Source organism: Triticum urartu, chromosome 1A, assembly GCF_056163025.1.
Source record: "Triticum urartu cultivar PI428250 chromosome 1A, HENAU_Tu73, whole genome shotgun sequence".
Taxonomy (NCBI): domain Eukaryota; kingdom Viridiplantae; phylum Streptophyta; class Magnoliopsida; order Poales; family Poaceae; genus Triticum; species Triticum urartu.
Genome location: NC_141873.1, coordinates 177,897,449 through 177,915,719, shown reverse-complemented (window position 1 = coordinate 177,915,719; position 18,271 = coordinate 177,897,449). Strand labels below are relative to the sequence as shown.

Genomic DNA, 18,271 nt, shown 5'->3' with positions numbered 1-18,271 from the left:
CTTGGCCTAATGCAAGCTAAAATAGGAAGGGATGAACCCATTTGAATCAAAGATTCAAATATTAGCTCATTAAACATGGCATTTATAGTGCATTTCCTTATTCTGCTTAAACAGCAAGGTAAACTTGCTTTGTCATGCATGAAACCATTACAGATGGATAGATTGAATTTTTCTGATAATTTTTCATATATAATTTATCTCATTTGGAGCTATGGTTGAATTTCTATGAATTTTTGAAGTTTGAACTATTTTCTGGAATTTCCTGAATAAGAATAAATCTAGAAAATCAATTACTGCGTCAGCAACGCGTCAGGGTGACGTCAGCAGGTCAAAGGCGCCAGTCCAGGTCAAACCTGACTGGTGGGGTCCACTAGTCAGTGTCTTTGTGCACTAACTACGTTTAGTTAGCCTAATTACCTGGCAGGGCCCACTAGTCAGTGACTATACTAATTAACTAGCCTATTTAGTTAGCACTAACAGAGTAATTAGTCGGGCGGGGCCTGCATGTCGGTGAGAGAGGGGGGGTCAACCCACGTCAGCAGGTCAACCTCGCCGGTCAGCGGGTCTAAACCTGCCGGCGTTTAGCCGCCGGCGAGGCCAGACGCGGTGGCGCGCTGTGGAAATCGCCCACAGGGCACCAATTGATGCGCGGAGAGCAGCTACGGGTAGCTGGGAACGAACCGCGGCGTTTGGTGGTGGTGGTTGGGCTCGGGGTGGCCGAAAACGTCGCCGACGACGAGCCTTGCGGTCGCCGGAGTCAGGCGAAAGTGAGCCCGAGGCTACGGGGCACGGCGAGGCGTGTGGTGAGGTGCGTTGTGCCCCTAGGGATGCAGTGAAGTAGTTAGACTAGGTGGCGTGGCCGGTGTTTGGCCGGAGACACGTCGGCGACGAGCTCCAAGGCGGCGCGTGCGGGTGAGCTTCGTGTGCTCGTTGTGGTGCACGAGAAGAAGAACGGGGAGGATGGGGAGGTGCAGCAGCTCACGGCGATCACGTAGAGGCAGACGGCGCGGTCGGGGACGAGTCGATGCGGCGGCGACGTCGAAAGGGATCTCCGGCGATGCTCGGTGAAGATGAGGTCGAAGAAGATGTTGCAGAGCGTGTGAGCGCTCGGGGCTCAGCTGCTCGACGGAGTCGACGATGGCGGAGAGGATGGACACGGTGGTGCAACACGGGGACGATGGTGGACGCGGTTTCACGGTGGCGCGAGCACGGCAGCGTCGGCCATGGCGGAGGAAGAGCGATGGAGAGGGACCAGGGGGAAAGTGCGGTGTCTGCGAGGTCGGGGGATGCAAGGGAGTTCGTCCCACGTCGACAGGTCGACGAGGGGAGCGGCGAGGCGGCGGCAGCTGCGTGGCGCGCATGCAGTGCTCGCCGTCGAGCACCTGCCTGCTTGGCCAAGCCAAGCTGCTCGCTGGCGGGGTGGCTGGGCTGGGCCGGCAGGTGGGCCTGGTAGGTGGCGCCAGGTAAGTTTTTCTGTTTTTTTGTTTTCTTTTCTATTTTTTTTCTGTAGCTTTAGAGCTTTATTTAAAATACCTAGGCACTTTCTAAAATCCTGAAAATAATTGTCGGCTCTGTTGGGATTATTCCTAACAGCCCTGACTTAATTCCAGAATTATTTGAACATTTAAAATATTTATTAGCATTTAAATGTCCAAAGGAAACATACATATGATTTAATCCAGTGACCTTTTGTTGACCTAGAAAATTGTGCACCTATTTTGCCAGAGGTTCTAACCCAAGGCAAAGAGGGTGAACATTTTAGAAGGGCATTTCAGGTTCATTGAAGTTATTTTTAGTAAACCCTAGTTGATTTCAAGAGGGGTGCTGGGGGTTCTGCCTTCCCCATTTCAAGTTTCTGATGAAAAATAAACATGATGCACACTCTAATGCATGGACTAGCTAGGGTGTGACAAAGAGATTCTTCAAACAGCATATCATAACAGACCAAGCGTTGAGTCGACTGACCTGAACGTTGCTCTGAAGAGCCGAGCTCGCGTCATAAGTTGCTTGGCTGGCCTCCCGAGCCACCTTCACTTGCTCCATCATGATCCCCGCCTGACGTATAGCCTCTTTTGCGGCAGCCGCTTGGTCCTCAGGGACAGGGTACGCGGCAAAAAGCGAAGACGGATCCGCAGTCGACGTCGAAGGCCGCACACTTGTCAGAGGAATGGCGAAAGTCACAGAAGCCCGAGCGGTATCACCACCATCCCGAGCTACGGCCTCAGACGCCGGAGCAGATTGGGGGATCTTGTCAGCCGACGCCCTCTTGTTCCTCCTCACTCTCAGCGGTTCGTTGTCGTCGTCATCCGGGAGGTCAATAACATGAGGAGGGGCTACAAGGGAAACATTCAATCGACCAGAGTTGCAATAAATGTTCAGTCGACTCAAAACGGAACGTCAGTAATCGTACCAAGGTTGGAGGTAACAGCATCCTCCATCTCTTGGTCATCGTCCTTGGCGGAGATCTCAGAAGTAGCAGCGCTGCAAATCTCAAAAATCAGTCAGTTGGCTCGATGAATCGACCAAAGATCTGTCCTCGGTCGAAGAAGGAAAGCAAGTTTTATTATTACTCGGAAATAGTAGGGACAGCCATCTTCATCTTGGGCAGAGCCTTGGGCGGCTTGGACAGCGTCGCGCGTGGGTGCTTGGGAGCCTTCCCAGTCGGCGTAGGAGAAGAGGTCTGAGGACGTTTCGACGATTGCCCAACAGAAGCAGTCGCCTTGCCACGTTCCCGCACCGGATCGTGTGTGAGCTTGGATCGCCCCTCCGGGCGAGGGGGTTCAACCTCCTCCTCCTCCTCTTCCCTGGAGTCGACGTTGTCGTCTCCCTCTCCTTCACCATCGGACTCCCACTCACCTTGGTCGTCTCCACTCTCACCTCCGCTCGCCTCCCCTTCCTCAGTTGGCCCCTGGGCCCCGTTGGGCGTTGAGCACATCTCGGTAGTCGCCTGGAAAACAACAGACAAGACAAAAGTCAATCGACCTACCCAAAGAAGACCAATGAAGAAAACAAGATCTCAGTCAAGAGTGTAAAGACATACCTGGTCCACGTCATACGAGTTGTCGAGTGGAATTACCCTCCTGGCTCCTCGGGGGTTGTCTTTGTTCCCCGTGATGCTCGACAGCCACCCCTCCAGCATCTCGTCAGTAACCTCCTCCGGGTGGACCCGAGTGGTGTCGTCGAGACCCGAGTACAGCCACATCGGGTGGTCACGAGCCTGGAGCGGTTGGATGCGCCTCCGGAGGAAGACCTCCAGCAAGTCTATACCAGTCACGCCCTCACGGACAAGCTCAACCACTCGACCAGCCAACACTTTGACTTGGGCCTTTTCCTCCGGCGTCACTTTCAGAGAAGCAGGTTTTTCGGCTCGGTCGAGAGAGAAAGGGGGAAGTCCGGTCGACTGCCCTGGGGTCGCCTGGTCTTGACAGTAGAACCAGGTCGACTGCCAACCGCGGACCGACTCCGGGAAAGTGATAGATGGAAAACAACTCTTTCCCCTCGTCTGGATCGCCAGGCCCCCGCACAGTTGAATCACCTGCGTCCTTTCGTCACTCGACTTGGCCTTCTTGACCGATTGAGAACGGCAGGTAAAGATGTGCTTGAAGAGTCCCCAATGGGGGCGGCAACCCAAGAAACCCTCACACATGGAAATGAAAGCAGCAAGATATACGATGGAGTTGGGAGTGAAGTGGTGGAGCTGCGCTCCAAAGAAGTTCAGAAAGCTCCGGAAAAAGGATGGGGCGGCAGAGAAAACCCTCGGTCGATATGGGTGGCTAGGAGCACACACTCACCGTCGCGAGGCTGAGGTTCGATCTCTCCCCCCGGAAGACGCGCAGCTTCGTGGGGAATGACTCCCCCCTCGACCATGTCGTCGAGATCTTCTTGCCGGATCACCGACGGCATCCAGTCGCCCTGGATCCAGCCGCGGGGCAGAGCGGACCTTGAGGAAGATCCGCCCCGAGCAGATCTCTTCCCTTTCCCCTGCGCCGCCGCCTTCTTCGCGCGCTCCAGAGCGGATGTCTTGTCCTTCGCCATCGTCGCCGGCAAATCTTGCACGGTTCTACGGCGCTAGGGTGAGGGCGGAGGTGGTGGAGGAGCTTGCGAAGGGAGAGAGGAAGAAGAGAGCACACTGCTTGGAAACCCCGAGCCGGCTACTTATAAGAGGCCGCTCCCGAGTGGCTGACTGATAGGCCCAGGCGATCCAGTCAAATCCCGCAGCAGACGCGCGCGCGGTACGTGGCGAAAAAGGTGGCGCGGAAATCGAGGAGCTTCCGCTTTATCGCTTCCAATTACTGCGGCCGCTCCCGTCCCGCGCGCTTCCCGAAATCCGAATCCCACGGCATCCGCGGGCTGCAAAACAACTTGTCAAAACAGAAGACCCCGCTCGCACCGACACTCGGTATGTCACAAGTAAAGAAATTCACTCGGCGAAAGGCCTGGAATGGATCAAGGCGACTGAAAAGAGGTTGATGACGTCGTCCGTGACGATTTACCCGAAACGAGGCACTCATGTAGCCCAAAGAACCGGTCGGAAAGATCTCCAACTCTTTCCCCACTCAAACCTCGATCCATTCGGGGGCTAATGATGAAGCTGTGTACCTAGGGTAGGGGCACGGACCTGTCCAAGGAGCCCTACCCAAGGACACCCCTGGAAGAAGTCACCTTTCAATCGACTTGAAGGTATCCCACTCGACGGGTTCAAGACATTCGACCAAGAAGCTATCATTCGACCATGAAGCCAACCACTCGACTGCCAGGAGACCTAAAGTCACTCCGTAGGCAAACGGTCGGCTATTAAGTAGTCTTTATGGTCATTATCACACTTTATTAGAGGCGTTACTAATAACGCCCAACCTTAAATGTACCTTAAACCCTGCATCACTGAGGGCAGGAGAGGGCCGGCGAACTCTATATAAGACACCCCCCCTCCTCAGTATGAAGGGTTCGCACCCCTGTAATTCACACACGCATAATCCAGTCGACCGCCTCCGGGCTCCGAGACGTAGGGCTATTACTTCTTCCGAGAAGGGCCCGAACTCGTAAACCTTGCGTGCTTACAACTTCTCCATAGCTGAGATCTTGCCTCTCCATACTTACCCCCCTACATCACTGTCAGAGCTAGAACCACGACAGGCAGGTCCACTACCACGGGGCGACGGCTAGGCTCAATTTCCCCTTCGGCACACGTCCGGTCCACCTCGTTCCACCGAAGCCAGGGGTGGTGAGCTCGATACGACGCAGGAGGACCGCGAGGCGTGGGAGCGTCTCGAGGCCGAGGCCGCCGACAAGGCCTACATGCAAGAGCTCCACTGGCAGCACCCGAAGCTCGTGGAGGCGGAGCAGGCGATCTTTGCCGGCGCGGAGGGCGGCAAGGTTATCGTGCTATCCTTCGATGACGAGGTCGAAGGCGGCAAGGACGACGACGCGGAGGGCGGTGAGGTTATCACACTCTCCTCTGATGACGAGGTCGAAGGCGGCAGCAACGGCGGTGCGGAGGGCGTCAAGGTGGGCCCCGAGGATGAGGAGATCGATGTCGACGAGTGGAGGAGTGCCTTCCCCAACGACCCTGATGACTGTACTGGCCCGGACCCGGCTCGCGGCACACCGTACATGGCGAGGAAGGATTGGCTCGACCTCTACTTCGACCAAAAGTAGTCTAGCTTAGTTTAAATTTATGTTTTATGTTCGGTTATGCAAAACTATCTATGTTTATGTTTGAATGCATGCTACTTTCGGTTGAACCTGCTTTGAACTTGATCAAATTGATGTTTACAACCTTAAGTTTAGGGTATCGACTAGAAAAGGCCAAAAATTGCTGGAGTATATAGATATCCACTAAGGGTTTTAGTCCTTTTAACTTTTTAAGGATCGCTTAGAGATGTCCTTATGACTTGTTTATTTCAGATCTTCACAATGTGATGCTCTATATGTGCAACTATTTGTTGTGCAGTTCAATTTCATCAATAACAGTTTCAACAATACCACTATGAATTACGATATTTGGTTGATGTTAAGGATATTGCAGTTAACATACCTTTTCGTTTTTCAATTGTTGTTTAGGAACATGCATTGTATTGAATGACTAAATATGCAATCCCAGGCTACATAGCAAGTGTTACCTTAATGTTCTGATGATGTCTAGATATACATGTAATAAAATTTTATATAATGGGATGGATGGAGTGTTGTACTACATCATTTTTCAATTGTTGTTTAGCTTCTAATATTAACTTGGTGCTTTTAGGTACATATATCATTGCCAAAGATCCACACTTCGACCCTTTCTGGGTACGGGCAATGAGATATTCATGAACCAGCATCAAGGGAGGAAACTGATAAAGATTGTTATTAAAATGGGTCAAAAGATGTCAATCGAACTATTTGTTTACACTTTATGCAAGACAACAGTGAACTGTGGGATGGTAAGTAAGAACCCTGTAGCCTTCTTTTTACTGTCCGTAATGAGTTGTGTTAGATGACAATATCTGAATCTTTTTTTCTTTTGTTGTGAATTCTGAAACAGTTTACTCAAGATTACCTCTCAAACTACATGATTAGCGGTCGGACATCATAAGGGGTTGGACTAGAGTCCTGCATGCCTTCTGCATTCAGGAGAGCACAATAGGGCCATTCCGCTTCACCTTGTTCAGCAACTGAAATGTCTGTCGCCTCTTTCTTTACCATCTGTAACAAGTATAGAACCCTGGTGCATCATTCTTTAGTTGGTGTTTCTGTAATTCTTAAACATATGTACCTGTTCGAATAATGCATTGGTTCTTTGAACCTGATGGATATGAATAAAGCTATAGCCTACTTTAAAGTTTAAATTAGGTACAATTTTAAATAGCAGCAATTAAATTAGGGCGAAATTATGTTGTGCAGGTCATTGCGGCACACACGGTTGGTAAAATACAAACGTTTGCGATATACACCATAATCCAAGACTGTTCATAGAGAGGAAACGTGTGCAATGCACACAGTTGCCGTTTGCAAAGCGTGTGTGATGTCAGATACTATCACATACGGTGCGGGAAAACTAAATGTGTGTGATTGTCTACATATCATACACGGTTTATAATCATGAACTGTTTGTGATATGCTAGGCATCGTAAATCACCCGTGCCTAGAATCTGCCTAGAAAACTGTCGTGCCTGGAATCTGCCTAGTTTTAGGCAGAACCACAAAACTCCGACTGCGAAGACAATGCGAGCGCAAACGAGTGGCAAGAATGAAGCGTTTGGGATACTCGAGATATCGAAAACGATTATACAGGGACAACTGTATGCATCAAGGCTCCCTATCCTCGACGGTTTCTGGATCGTGTGGGAAGGAACCCCCTATCGCCCACACTCACTTGGAGACGGTTCCATATGCCAACCAACCACATGAAGTTTTAACTCCGTTATTTGCACGAGAAGTCAATGCTACTGCATCCAAACGCATTGACATTTCTCAGAAGGACGAGGTGTGCAACCAGACACATCCAAGAACAAGCGGCCAGTTCACACCATCCAGACTACAATGTACACACCTGTATATTCTTGACTACTACTTCCTGCTAAACTAGAATCACGTCACGCTAGCATGCCAGGAACTAAACCCCGAATCGAGGTTGCCAACTTGGCCCACAACCAGCCCTACAACTCTTGGTCAGCAAGGAGCGCAAGATCTAGAGGTTTCATCAGTTGAGAACCAGCTTCATAATCAGATCGTTCCAGGCGTCGATGGGCCCTGGCACGCACCAATGCAGGCAATCATTCTGAACGGATGAGCCATCCTTGTTGCCCTGTGCAAATGGATGGAACATCCTGTAAGGACCAGCATGGCCGTCAGGTCTCATGGACGAAATGCTGTAAGTGTCCAAGAGCTTCAGTTTCACCACATCCCTTGAGCTATTGGCCGCTGTTACGGCCTTGTTGAACTCCTCAAGCTCAATCCCCCTCATGACATGTTCCATGTATTTCCCACCGTACTCTCCCTTCTTGTAAGGCAATACCCTGTTGCAAGTTCCGCCGCTGAACCACTCGCCGTTCTCAAAGTGATCAGGCGCCCAGGTCCTGAAGAGAACAACTGGCTTATGGTGTGCCGAGGAGATGAATTTGAGTACCTCTTGTAAAGTCCTGCGATACAAGTGCTCAAACCCGACTTCAGTTAGGTTCTTGTCCTGGCAATGATGACAGCCTAACACCTTATCACTCTCCCAGTAGACCGCAGTCTTAAGAAACCATTGTCCACCGGCAATCACAACATAGTCAAACCTCTCGTACTGACTTATCCAGGTTGGTTCAAGTATGTCAAGGTGAAGCTGGATCTCGGAAGTGGACTCGCCATTCTCATTTTCAAAAACCTCTGATTTGACGAGGAAGGGAGCCCAAACGAGGGACACAGTGAAGTTGTATGATTGGAAGTGCCATCTCCTATTTTTGAATTCTTTATCATGGTAGACCTCAACAGGTTCGTCAGCCTAAATAAACAGCAAGCAGGTCCAATAATAAGGATACTATACCACTACAAATGCAAGGTATAGAGGGGAGAGGCATGTTACATAAGTAATGCATTGTTGTTCTAACCCAACTAGAAGTACATTTAAATAGTGCACACAATTTATAAATATGAGAAGAAAAAAACACCACTTTTGATCCTAAACTACTGGCTTCATTCACATTCCTCTTCAAACAATTTTTGGGCTCATTTGAATCCATAAACTATCAATATGTCAGCCTATGTGTGTAAAATTGGTTACAAAATATGACTCCAATCTGTGCAAAAATAAAGTAAATATATTACATTTTTTTGCACAGATAAATGACCATATACTTTCAAACAAAGATTTACATGCATAAACCTCACGTCACAACCTACATACAAGATTCTCTTCAGATATTTTCAAAATTTCAGAAGCTATTCTTGCATTATAGAAACTGGCCAGGGGTGAACTGCTCTGGATACTAGTGGATACAATAGCTTAGGGGGTTACGTATCTTAGCATAATTCAGTGCACGCTCCTCCAATTGTAGTATCTCCTAATGAGGAGAAACAAAATTTCCTTTTAGGGCATTTAAACGTAAAAAATAAGAAAATACAGATACGAGCATGATGCTTCAAGTAAGCATTAACAGCAGCACTTCAGTATGACAAACTGATAATTAAAAGGAGGAGTCATGTAATGTGGTATAATTTACCTTAGACAGAAGGCATATCAAGGACTGAACTTGGTTACGAAGAATGGAGTCACCGATAAGGCCCCATGCTTTGTTCCTCATAGCACCTAGAAATCTAATTTCATCAAACGGTGGCAAATCACATTCATAAGGTTTCCACCTCCAGTGAAGATATCCAGTGTCTGGTCTACCATTCATCATACAATTTTGGTGATCATCAATAAATCGACAACTTGAATTTGTATAGGCTGGGCCAGAGGGATTTGGTAGCCATTCTCCATTGAAAAGGTCACATTTTCCTATGCAAGTAGTATCCACGTCAGATTCTGGAAATCAGAAAAATACAGAAATAAGCAATTCAGCTTAAAACGTTTTTTTCTTCTTTCAGATTTCCACGAGAGTAAATCCTTAGGTAAAAGAGTAGTGAGGTGGGTGCATTCAGGTAACAGAAACTGGGAACTGCTCCACTGAGTCATTAATCTTGTCCATTTTGCGAAAACATGAAAACATGGCAATAGAAGGCACCTGGTACTAACTGCCCCTGATTCTCTAGGCTATGCTTTGCTTTTATTTTCCAAAAGAATAAAAAATAAATCGCTACCCCTGATTCTCTCTCTGTTTCGGCAAGAAAATTATTGCATCTGAAAATGATTGCTGCCAAATTCCTTATAGAAAGTTAGAAACTAAAAGATTTGATCTGAAATTCACCAAAATTGCTCTTCCTGAAGACCACCCGTGGAACTTGCCCATACATCAGGACGCAAGGCCACATGCTCATCGTGGCACAGCATCTTCATAGTGGCAAGGTTGTCTTGATGTGCTGGTGAAGGTCATCACATGCAGGTGAGAGTCTATGAATGCTCATGAAAGGTTATCGTCCATGCGCTCATGAAGGTCACCTTCATCCTTGCTACAGCATTCTGCACTTGCTCCGCTTTTTGTCACCAACATGAAGGTCAATTGCTTGCTGCACTAATTGTCTCAAACGGTCTAGCCACAAAGAAATGTTACCAGCAATGTCCATTGTTAAACGTGATATGCTAGGCGCATTGGTCCCACCTGGGCCGAACTAGGTTGGTTAGAGATAGAGTTAGGCAATATTCTTGTAACCTCTTTTCATCTCTATCTTCTCTCTTTGCTTGGTTCTCAAGATGTAATCTAAACAGCCTGTATGCATATCTCAGGGATGAGCCCCTGCCTAAAAAACACGGAACCGTCGCCTCCAACGAGGTACGACGTTCATCGCTCGTTTACATGGTATCAGAGCCTCCTCCATCCACTACATCTGGAGAAAAACCCATCTCCATCGCCAGCCATGTCGTCCTCCTCAAGCATCGGTCAGTCCTCCCTCCCTGGGCAGGTCACGGAGAAGCTGACCCACACCAACTACGTGTTGTGGCATGCGCAGGTGACACCGCAGCTGAGGGGAACTGGTTTCTTCGGCTACGTCAACGAGACCATGCCGGAGCCCGCCAAGTTCCTCGCCACGAAGGACAAGGACGGGAAAGATGAACAGACGCCGAATCCACTTCATGTGATCTGGTTCAAAGAAGGACAGCAGGTACTTGGATACTTGCTAAATAATCTCACCAAGGAAGTCCTTGTGCAGGTCACATCCATAGCTGTGCCGTATGAACTGTGGGCTGCTCTTGCGCATATGTTCTCGTCGCAGTCCAGAGCCCGCGTCAACAACATCCGCGCCACACTCTCCACGGCGCAAAAGGGCACGCAAACAGTGGCGGCGTACTTTTCTCACATGCGATCTCTCGCAGATGAGCTTGCAGCCGCGGGAAAGCCGATCAATGATGATGAACTGGCCTCCTACATCACCGCCGGCCTCGACATGGAGTATCAGCCTCTCATCTCCGCCAACGACGCCCGCACCAAGCCCATCAGCCTCGACGACCTCTTCGCTCAGATGAGCAGCTTTGATCAGCGCCTTGCCCTCTACAACGGGGCGGGCTCTGGTGGAGGCTTCAAGTCTTCTGCCAACGCAGCCGTCCGCGGCCGTGGAGGTAGCGGCTCTCACTACCGCGGGCGCAACAAGGGCAAGCCATCGGGCGGAGGCAACAGCAGCGGTGGCAACTCCTCCAACAGCGGCGGCGGCGGGCGGCCCTTCTACAACAGCAACAGGGGTCGCCGCAACTCCTCTGGCAAGCCTCGCGCGGGACCAGATGTTACGCGCTGCCAAATCTATGGCAAGCCAGGCCACACAGCAAGGGATTGCTGGTACCGTTTTGAGGAAGATGAAGAATCTTCCCAAGATGAGAAAATTGCAGCAGCGGCAGAAGGCTCCTACGGCGTCGATACCAACTGGTATGTGGACAGCGGCGCGACAAACCACATTACCGGCGAGCTGGAGAAGGTGACCGTACGTGAAAAGTACCGTGGACAGGACCAAGTTCACACTGCCAATGGAGAAGGTATGAGAATTAGCCATATTGGTCATTCAGTATTTAAAACTCCCCATAGAAAAATCCATCTTAGAAGAATTCTGCATATTCCTAGTGCCTCGAAAAATCTCCTTTCCGTTCATCGCATTGCCCTTGATAACCATGTCTTTCTTGAATTTCACCCGTTTTTCTTTTTGATCAAGGATCAGGTCACGAAGAAAATCCTATATCGAGGTAGATGCGTTCGAGGGCTTTACCCGTTGATTCCGGAGCTTAGGAGATTGAATAAACAAGCCTATGGTGTCACCAAAGTTTCATCAACACGGTGGCATGATAGATTAGGGCATGCATCTTTTTCTTTGATCAATCAAGTGCTTAGGAAAAATAAGCTCCCTTTTGTTGGTGAGCGTAGTTGTGAAACAATTTGTGATTCATGTCAACGTGCTAAGAGTCATCAGTTACCTTATCCTGTGTCTACAAGTGTTTCTACCAAACCTCTTCAGCTTATATTTTCTGATGTTTGGGGGCCTGCCCCTACTTCGGTTGGAAGACACTCTTATTACGTTAGTTTTATCGATGACTACAACAAATACACATGGATCTATCTTCTTAAGAAACGATCTGATGTGTTTCAAGTGCACAACTTTCAAGCACTCGTAGAAAGAAAATTTGATTGCAAAATTCTAGCTCTCCAATCTGATTGGGGAGGAGAATACAGAAACCTAAACTCATTCTTCCAACAAATTGGCATATCTCACCATGTGTCTTGTCCTCATGCTCATCAGCAGAATGGTTCTGCTGAGCGTAAGCATAGGCACATACTTGAAGTGGGTCTTGCCTTGCTTGCTGCTGCATCCATGCCACTAAAGTTCTAGGATGAAGCGTTTCTCACCGTTGTTCATCTTATTAACATATTGCCTAGTCGGGTCATCAACAATGAAACTCCGGTAGAACGCTTGCTTCACACCAAACCCGACTATACTTCCTTACGAGTATTCGGGTGTGCCTGTTGGCCCAACCTTCGCCCGTACAATAATCGCAAGCTCATGTTTAGATCCAAACAATGTGTTTTTCTGGGTTACAGTCCACAACCCAAAGGTGTAAAATGCCTGGATGTGTCTACCGGACGCGTATACATCTCCCGTGACTCAAGATGGCAATGGGGCCCCGAAACCCGCGTCCCCACGGGTTTTTACCCTATTAGGGGACGGGGATGGGCGTCTTTTTAACCCCGCGGGGCCGTTGTTGGGTAAAATATAAAACCCGACACATTTCACGGGTTCAAACCCGTTTCAACAATACCCGTTTCAACAATGTCAAAAAATGTCTTACATTTTGAGACAGAGGGAGTAACTTTTTTGGTGCCCACAAACATATACCCATTTCCTTATAAATATTTTCTAAAAAATGAATAGCAAAGGAGCTGCTAACATTTAATCAAAGAAGTCAACAAGTAGCAATTTTGTCTTAACAATTGATCTGTGTCGAAGCTCGTAATCTTTTTTATGGGTGTAGCGAAGCAAAGCTTTTAGTATAATTGTATAGAATTTCATTCCCGTACTTTTTAACTCAAGTACATCCCATGGCAGTATCTGAATTCTCAGTATTTTACATAAATATTTATCCACTAGACGGGATTAAACCACCGGTCTTGTGTCTTACTTTCTATCCCATGCAAAAGCACGCCTTAAAACCAAAATGTAGAATTCAAGTTGGCAATTGCCCATGGAAAACAAAATAAATACAACTGTCGTTATAACGGCTCCTATGCTCATAAATAAAGGTTCAATGTTTCCAAACATGGAGGATAAATAAAAGATCAACTTTTTATACTAGAAAGTACATACATCAAATCAAAATGTTCGAAACTGCTCCATTTTGTTCTCAGTCCCGTTTCGAGCTTCCCATAGAACCGCGGGAAAACAACACTTACCTAAAAAATTATAGGGCAAACACCGATTTCCCCAGCATTCAAGATGCAACAAAACAATCAGACTGCAAATGTGCAATCCTTATTCCTCTGCAATCACCAAATATGTTTCTGAACCTTACTAGTCTTATTAAGACCACAACAGGCGTTCAGGAACGATAGAGTAAAATTCCTATTTCACGGAACCAAAACATAAGTTCCAAGTTCCAACCTTGAACTCAAGAAAATACGGCGCAATTTCCAACAAACAAAAAATCACCAAAAACTGCAGGCGAGACAAAATGAGAAACAATTCGCCCTCACTAAACCCCCCGACAAGATAAGCCTAAACCCTACGAATCTCTGAACTTTCTTACTCAACTGAAATTAGAACTGGCAGAGAAATCCCGTACCTTCCTTGATATCCGGCGACAGAGACGAAGAGGAAGAGAAGGAGCAGAGCAGACGGAAGGCGACGCCGGCGAAGAGGATCCACCCGATGGCCTTGAGCCCTCCCAATCCCCATCCCCCTCCGCCTCCCTTGCGAGATCGAGGAGAGAACGGCAACGCCGCCCACGGCGACCACCTCGGGCCCAAGCCCATGGGGTGCTACCGTGTTAGGATAATACTACTAGGATAGGATGGGCCCCAGCTCGAGTGCTTGTGCGTGCGAGCCGAGCCGAGCAGGGTAGGAGAAGAGGAGAGGAAGGAGACACTGGGACTGCGAGTTGACGACATCTGACCCTCTCGGTCCTCTTTTTTGTTTTTTTTGGAGTTCTGACCCTCTCGGTCTGGGCGTGTGAGAGTCCATTGTGGGGCCTGCCACCATTCCCAGCCTCTTCCGTCGCCTCCTCTTCCTGACCGGGCCTCGTGGCCCGTCATCTTAATTCCTACTCCTTTCATTTTAAAATATAGTTCGTCCGTTTCTAAAAAAAATATAGTACGTTCGTGCTTTTCGAGATTCAACTTTAATCATAAATTTAACAAAAAAATTGACTGGCAAAAAAATTATATAATTAAAAAAAAATTTGAATACAAATTTATTGGTATAACTTGTGCTCCCGGCGCGGTCGATCTCGTTAGTTAAATTTATGATCAAAATTAAAGCACGAAGATAGAGTAAGCACTACATAGCACCTATTTGGCGCTTTATTTTTTTCTTTTTCGAGAATCACCTATTTGGCGCTTCAGCGCCCATTATAGGTCAGTTTACAAATGGGCGCACACCCTCCTGCGAGCTGGACCGGCCCATCTAATTTTTTCTGGTTGTTAAATCGCAAAAAACTGTGAGCAGCCATATTCTTTTCATGTGAGTACTTACCTCTTTTCCAACTGTGTCTAAAGAACAACCTTTTTTCAACGTTTTCTTCTTTCTTCTTGCCTTTTTTTTCTTTTCCCTTTTCAATCTTTCTTTTTCGATTTTCCTATTCCTTTTCTCATTTTTCGTATGGTTTTGTTCAGTTTTTTTCTTTTTCTTCCTTATTCTTATTCTTATTCTTATTATCTTCATTTTGTGTCATTTTTCTTTTGATAAATGCATGAACTTTTTTAATTTGTAATTTTTGGTAACTAGAAGAACTTTTTTTTAAATCCATCAAATTTTTTTAGAATCGATTTAAAAAAATTATCTAACCTTTTTCAATCTTTATCTTTACCTACTAATAAAGCATGCATTGCTTTCATCGGGTTCACCGTCACGGTGTTTTTATGAAAAATCCATATTCAAGGTGGTACTAATTTTTAGCTTTGGTAATTTTCGGTTTCATCCGCTTTGTCCAGTCTACATCTACATCTTCCTATACGTCCTAAATCTGCTTTATCCAGTCTGCAAACGAAGCGGCCCATATGTTCTTTGCCGCTGCACGCCTTCCAGCCCGTCGTTGTACGCTAAAGTTTTGTACATCGCTGGCCCGCATCAGCTAAAAACCTAGCTCGCTTTCTTTCACTGTATGTAGCTGCGTTGAGACTCTTTCTTCCATCAAATAATCCCACCTCACTACTTTACATCTGATCTCACCACTTCATATACGTACGCCCTAGAAAATCAACAGGCTGTCTCCAAAATCAAGAAGGAAATAAAGCAATTAAGTCTTGTGCATATTCATACACCCTTGAGAATCAACAATGCCCCCTTAAAATTGGGAAGGGAATATGAATGGAACGAAGCAGCCTCCAGAAATATTAGGAAGGGAATGAACCCTCGGAAATTAAAAAGGGAATGACGAAATTATCTTCCCAAGGAAAAGAACAACTCAGATTTGCCCCCCCCCCCCCCCCCCCCCGAGAAGGAGCAGAGCAGACGGAAGGCGACGCCGGCGAAGAGGATCTTCCGCCTCCCTTGCGAGATCGTGGAGAGAACGGCAACGCCGCCCACGGCGACCACCTCGGGCCCAAGCCCATGGGGTGCTACCGTGCTAGGATAATACTACTAGGATAGGATGGGCCCCAGCTCGAGTGCCTGTGCGTGCGAGCTGAGCCGAGCAGGGTAGGAGAAGAGGAGAGGAAGGGGACACTTTTTTTTGGGAGACACTGGGACTGCGAGTTGACGACATCTGACCCTCTCGGTCCTCTTTTTTGTTTTTTTAGGAGTTCTGACCCTCTTGGTCTGGGCGTGTGAGAGTCCCATTGTGGGGCCTGCCACCATTCTTAGCCTCTTCCATCGCCTCCTCTTCCTGACCGGGCCTCGTGGCCCGTCATCTTAATTCCTGCTCCTTTCATTTCAAAGTATAGTTCGTCCGTTCCTAAAAAAAAATATAGTATGTTCGTGCTTTTTGAGGTTCAACTTTAATCATAAATTTAATCAAGAAAATTGACTGGCGAAAAGAAATTATATAATTAAAAACTTTTTTGAATACGAATTCACTGGTATAACTTGTGCTCCCGCCGCAGTCGATCTCGTTAGTTAAATTTATGATCAAAGTTAAAGCACGGAGATAGAGTAAGCACTACATAGCACCTATTTGGCGCTTTATTTTTTTATTTTTCGAGAATCACCTATTTGGCGCTTCAGCGCCCATTATAGGTCAGTTTACAAATGGGCGCACACCCTCCTGCGAGCTGGACAGGCCCATCTAATTTTTTCTGGTTGTTAAATCGCAAAAAACTATGAGCAGCCACATTCTTTTCATGTGACTACTTACCTCTTTTCCAACTGTGTCTAAAGAAAAACCTTTTTTCAACGTTTTCTTCTTTCTTCTTGCCTTTTTTTTCTTTTCCCTTTTCAATCTTTCTTTTTCAATTTTCCTGTTCCTTTTCTCATTTTTCGTATGGTTTTGTTCAGTTTTTTTATTTTTCTTCCTTATTCTTATTCTTATTCTTATTATCTTCATTTTGTGTCATTTTTCTTTTGATAAATGCATGAACTTTTTTAATTTGTAATTTTTGGTAACTAGAAGAACTTTTTTTTTAAATCCATCACCTTTTTTTCAGAATCGATTTAAAAAAATTATCTAACCTTTTTCAATCTTTATCTTTACCTACTAATAAAGCATGCATTGTTTTCATCAGGTTCACCGTCATGGTGTTTTTATGAAAAATCCATATTCAAGGTGGTACTAATTTTTAGCTTCGGTAATTTTCGGTTTCATCCGCTTTGTCCAGTCTACAGCTACATCTTCCTGTACGTCCTAAATCTGCTTTGTCCAGTCTGCAAACGAAGCGGCCCATATGTTCTTTGCCGCTGCACGCCTTCCAGCCCGTCGTTGTACGCTAAAGTTTTGTACATCGCTGGCCCGCATCAGCTAAAAACCTAGCTCGCTTTCTTTCACCGTATGTAGCTGCGTTGAGACTCTTTCTTCCATCAAATAATCCCACCTCGCTACTTTACATCTGATCTCACCACTTCATATACGTACGCCCTAGAAAATCAACAGGCTGTCTCCAAAATCAAGAAGGAAATGAAGCAATTAAGTCTTGTGCATATTCATACACCCTTGAGAATCAACAATGCCCCCTTGAAATTGGGAAGGGAATATGAATGGAACGAAGCAGCCTCCAGAAATATTAGGAAGGGAACGAACCCTCGGAAATTAAAAAGGGAATGACGAAATTATCTTCCCAACTCAGATTTGCCCCCCCACCCCCCCCCCCCCCCCCCACACACACAGACACCGTGAGGGGGCATGACTCATGAGAGAGATGGAGCGGGTAGCAGGCTGTTGGTTGTTTACGGCAGATTTTTTAAAACTTAAAAAAAGGAAGACATGATACATTTAGGTGCGTGTGATTATCTATAATTAAAAAAGAATTTAAACTGTACAATATGGTTTTAGATTAGTATGAGGTTAGTGGTCACTGTGCATGATGTAAGTCTTTTTAGAGATTCCAACTAGTGACTACATACGGAGTAAAATGAGTGAATCTATACTCAAAAATATGTCTACATACATTCGTATGTTGTAGTCCATTTGAAATGTCTAAAAAAAACTTATATTTAGGAACGGGGGAGTATTTTTTTTACCCAGTACAGAGACGCTCATATATATGCACATGCATTCATTCATATAAACACACATACACATCTTATCCCTACTAGCAAAAGGGCTCGTGCGTTGCAACGGGAAAAAGAAAACATTATACGCCCTAGAAAAATATCCAATGGGCTACATTGCAACATATAAAAGATAATTAATCAATGTTTTAAATAGCGGGCTATGAAAAATAGCGACGCGCCTCCAAATCAGCTATAGCGGGCTATTTGTGAAGGCGGCCATTTAGCGGCACCCTGCTGAAAAAGCTATAGCGGGCTATAGCGGAGCTATAAGCGGATATTTAAAACTATGTAATTAATATGTTCTTGTATCCTGAAA

The 18,271-nt window shown here is 46.6% G+C and overlaps 1 protein-coding gene and 1 pseudogene across 2 annotated transcripts; one reads left to right on the top strand and one right to left on the bottom strand.

Annotated features, from left to right (window-relative positions):
• Positions 1-7,428: 7,428 nt before the first annotated feature.
• LOC125554080 (protein trichome birefringence-like 26) lies at positions 7,429-14,206 on the bottom strand. 2 transcript variants are annotated; one of them, XM_048717691.2, is made up of 3 exons: positions 13,877-14,206; positions 9,183-9,487; positions 7,429-8,464 (listed from the first exon to the last, which is right to left on the bottom strand). In XM_048717691.2, the coding sequence occupies exons 1-3, from the start codon at positions 14,064-14,066 to the stop codon at positions 7,682-7,684; spliced, it is 1,278 nt and encodes a 425-aa protein (XP_048573648.1). In that variant the 5' UTR covers positions 14,067-14,206; the 3' UTR covers positions 7,429-7,681. The 2 variants fall into 2 exon arrangements, with proteins under 2 accessions (XP_048573648.1, XP_048573654.1); XM_048717697.2 differs by having other exon boundaries at positions 9,183-9,460; positions 13,877-14,202.
• Positions 10,957-11,095, top strand: LOC125527223 (small nucleolar RNA Z247; annotated as a pseudogene).
• Positions 14,207-18,271: the final 4,065 nt, after the last annotated feature.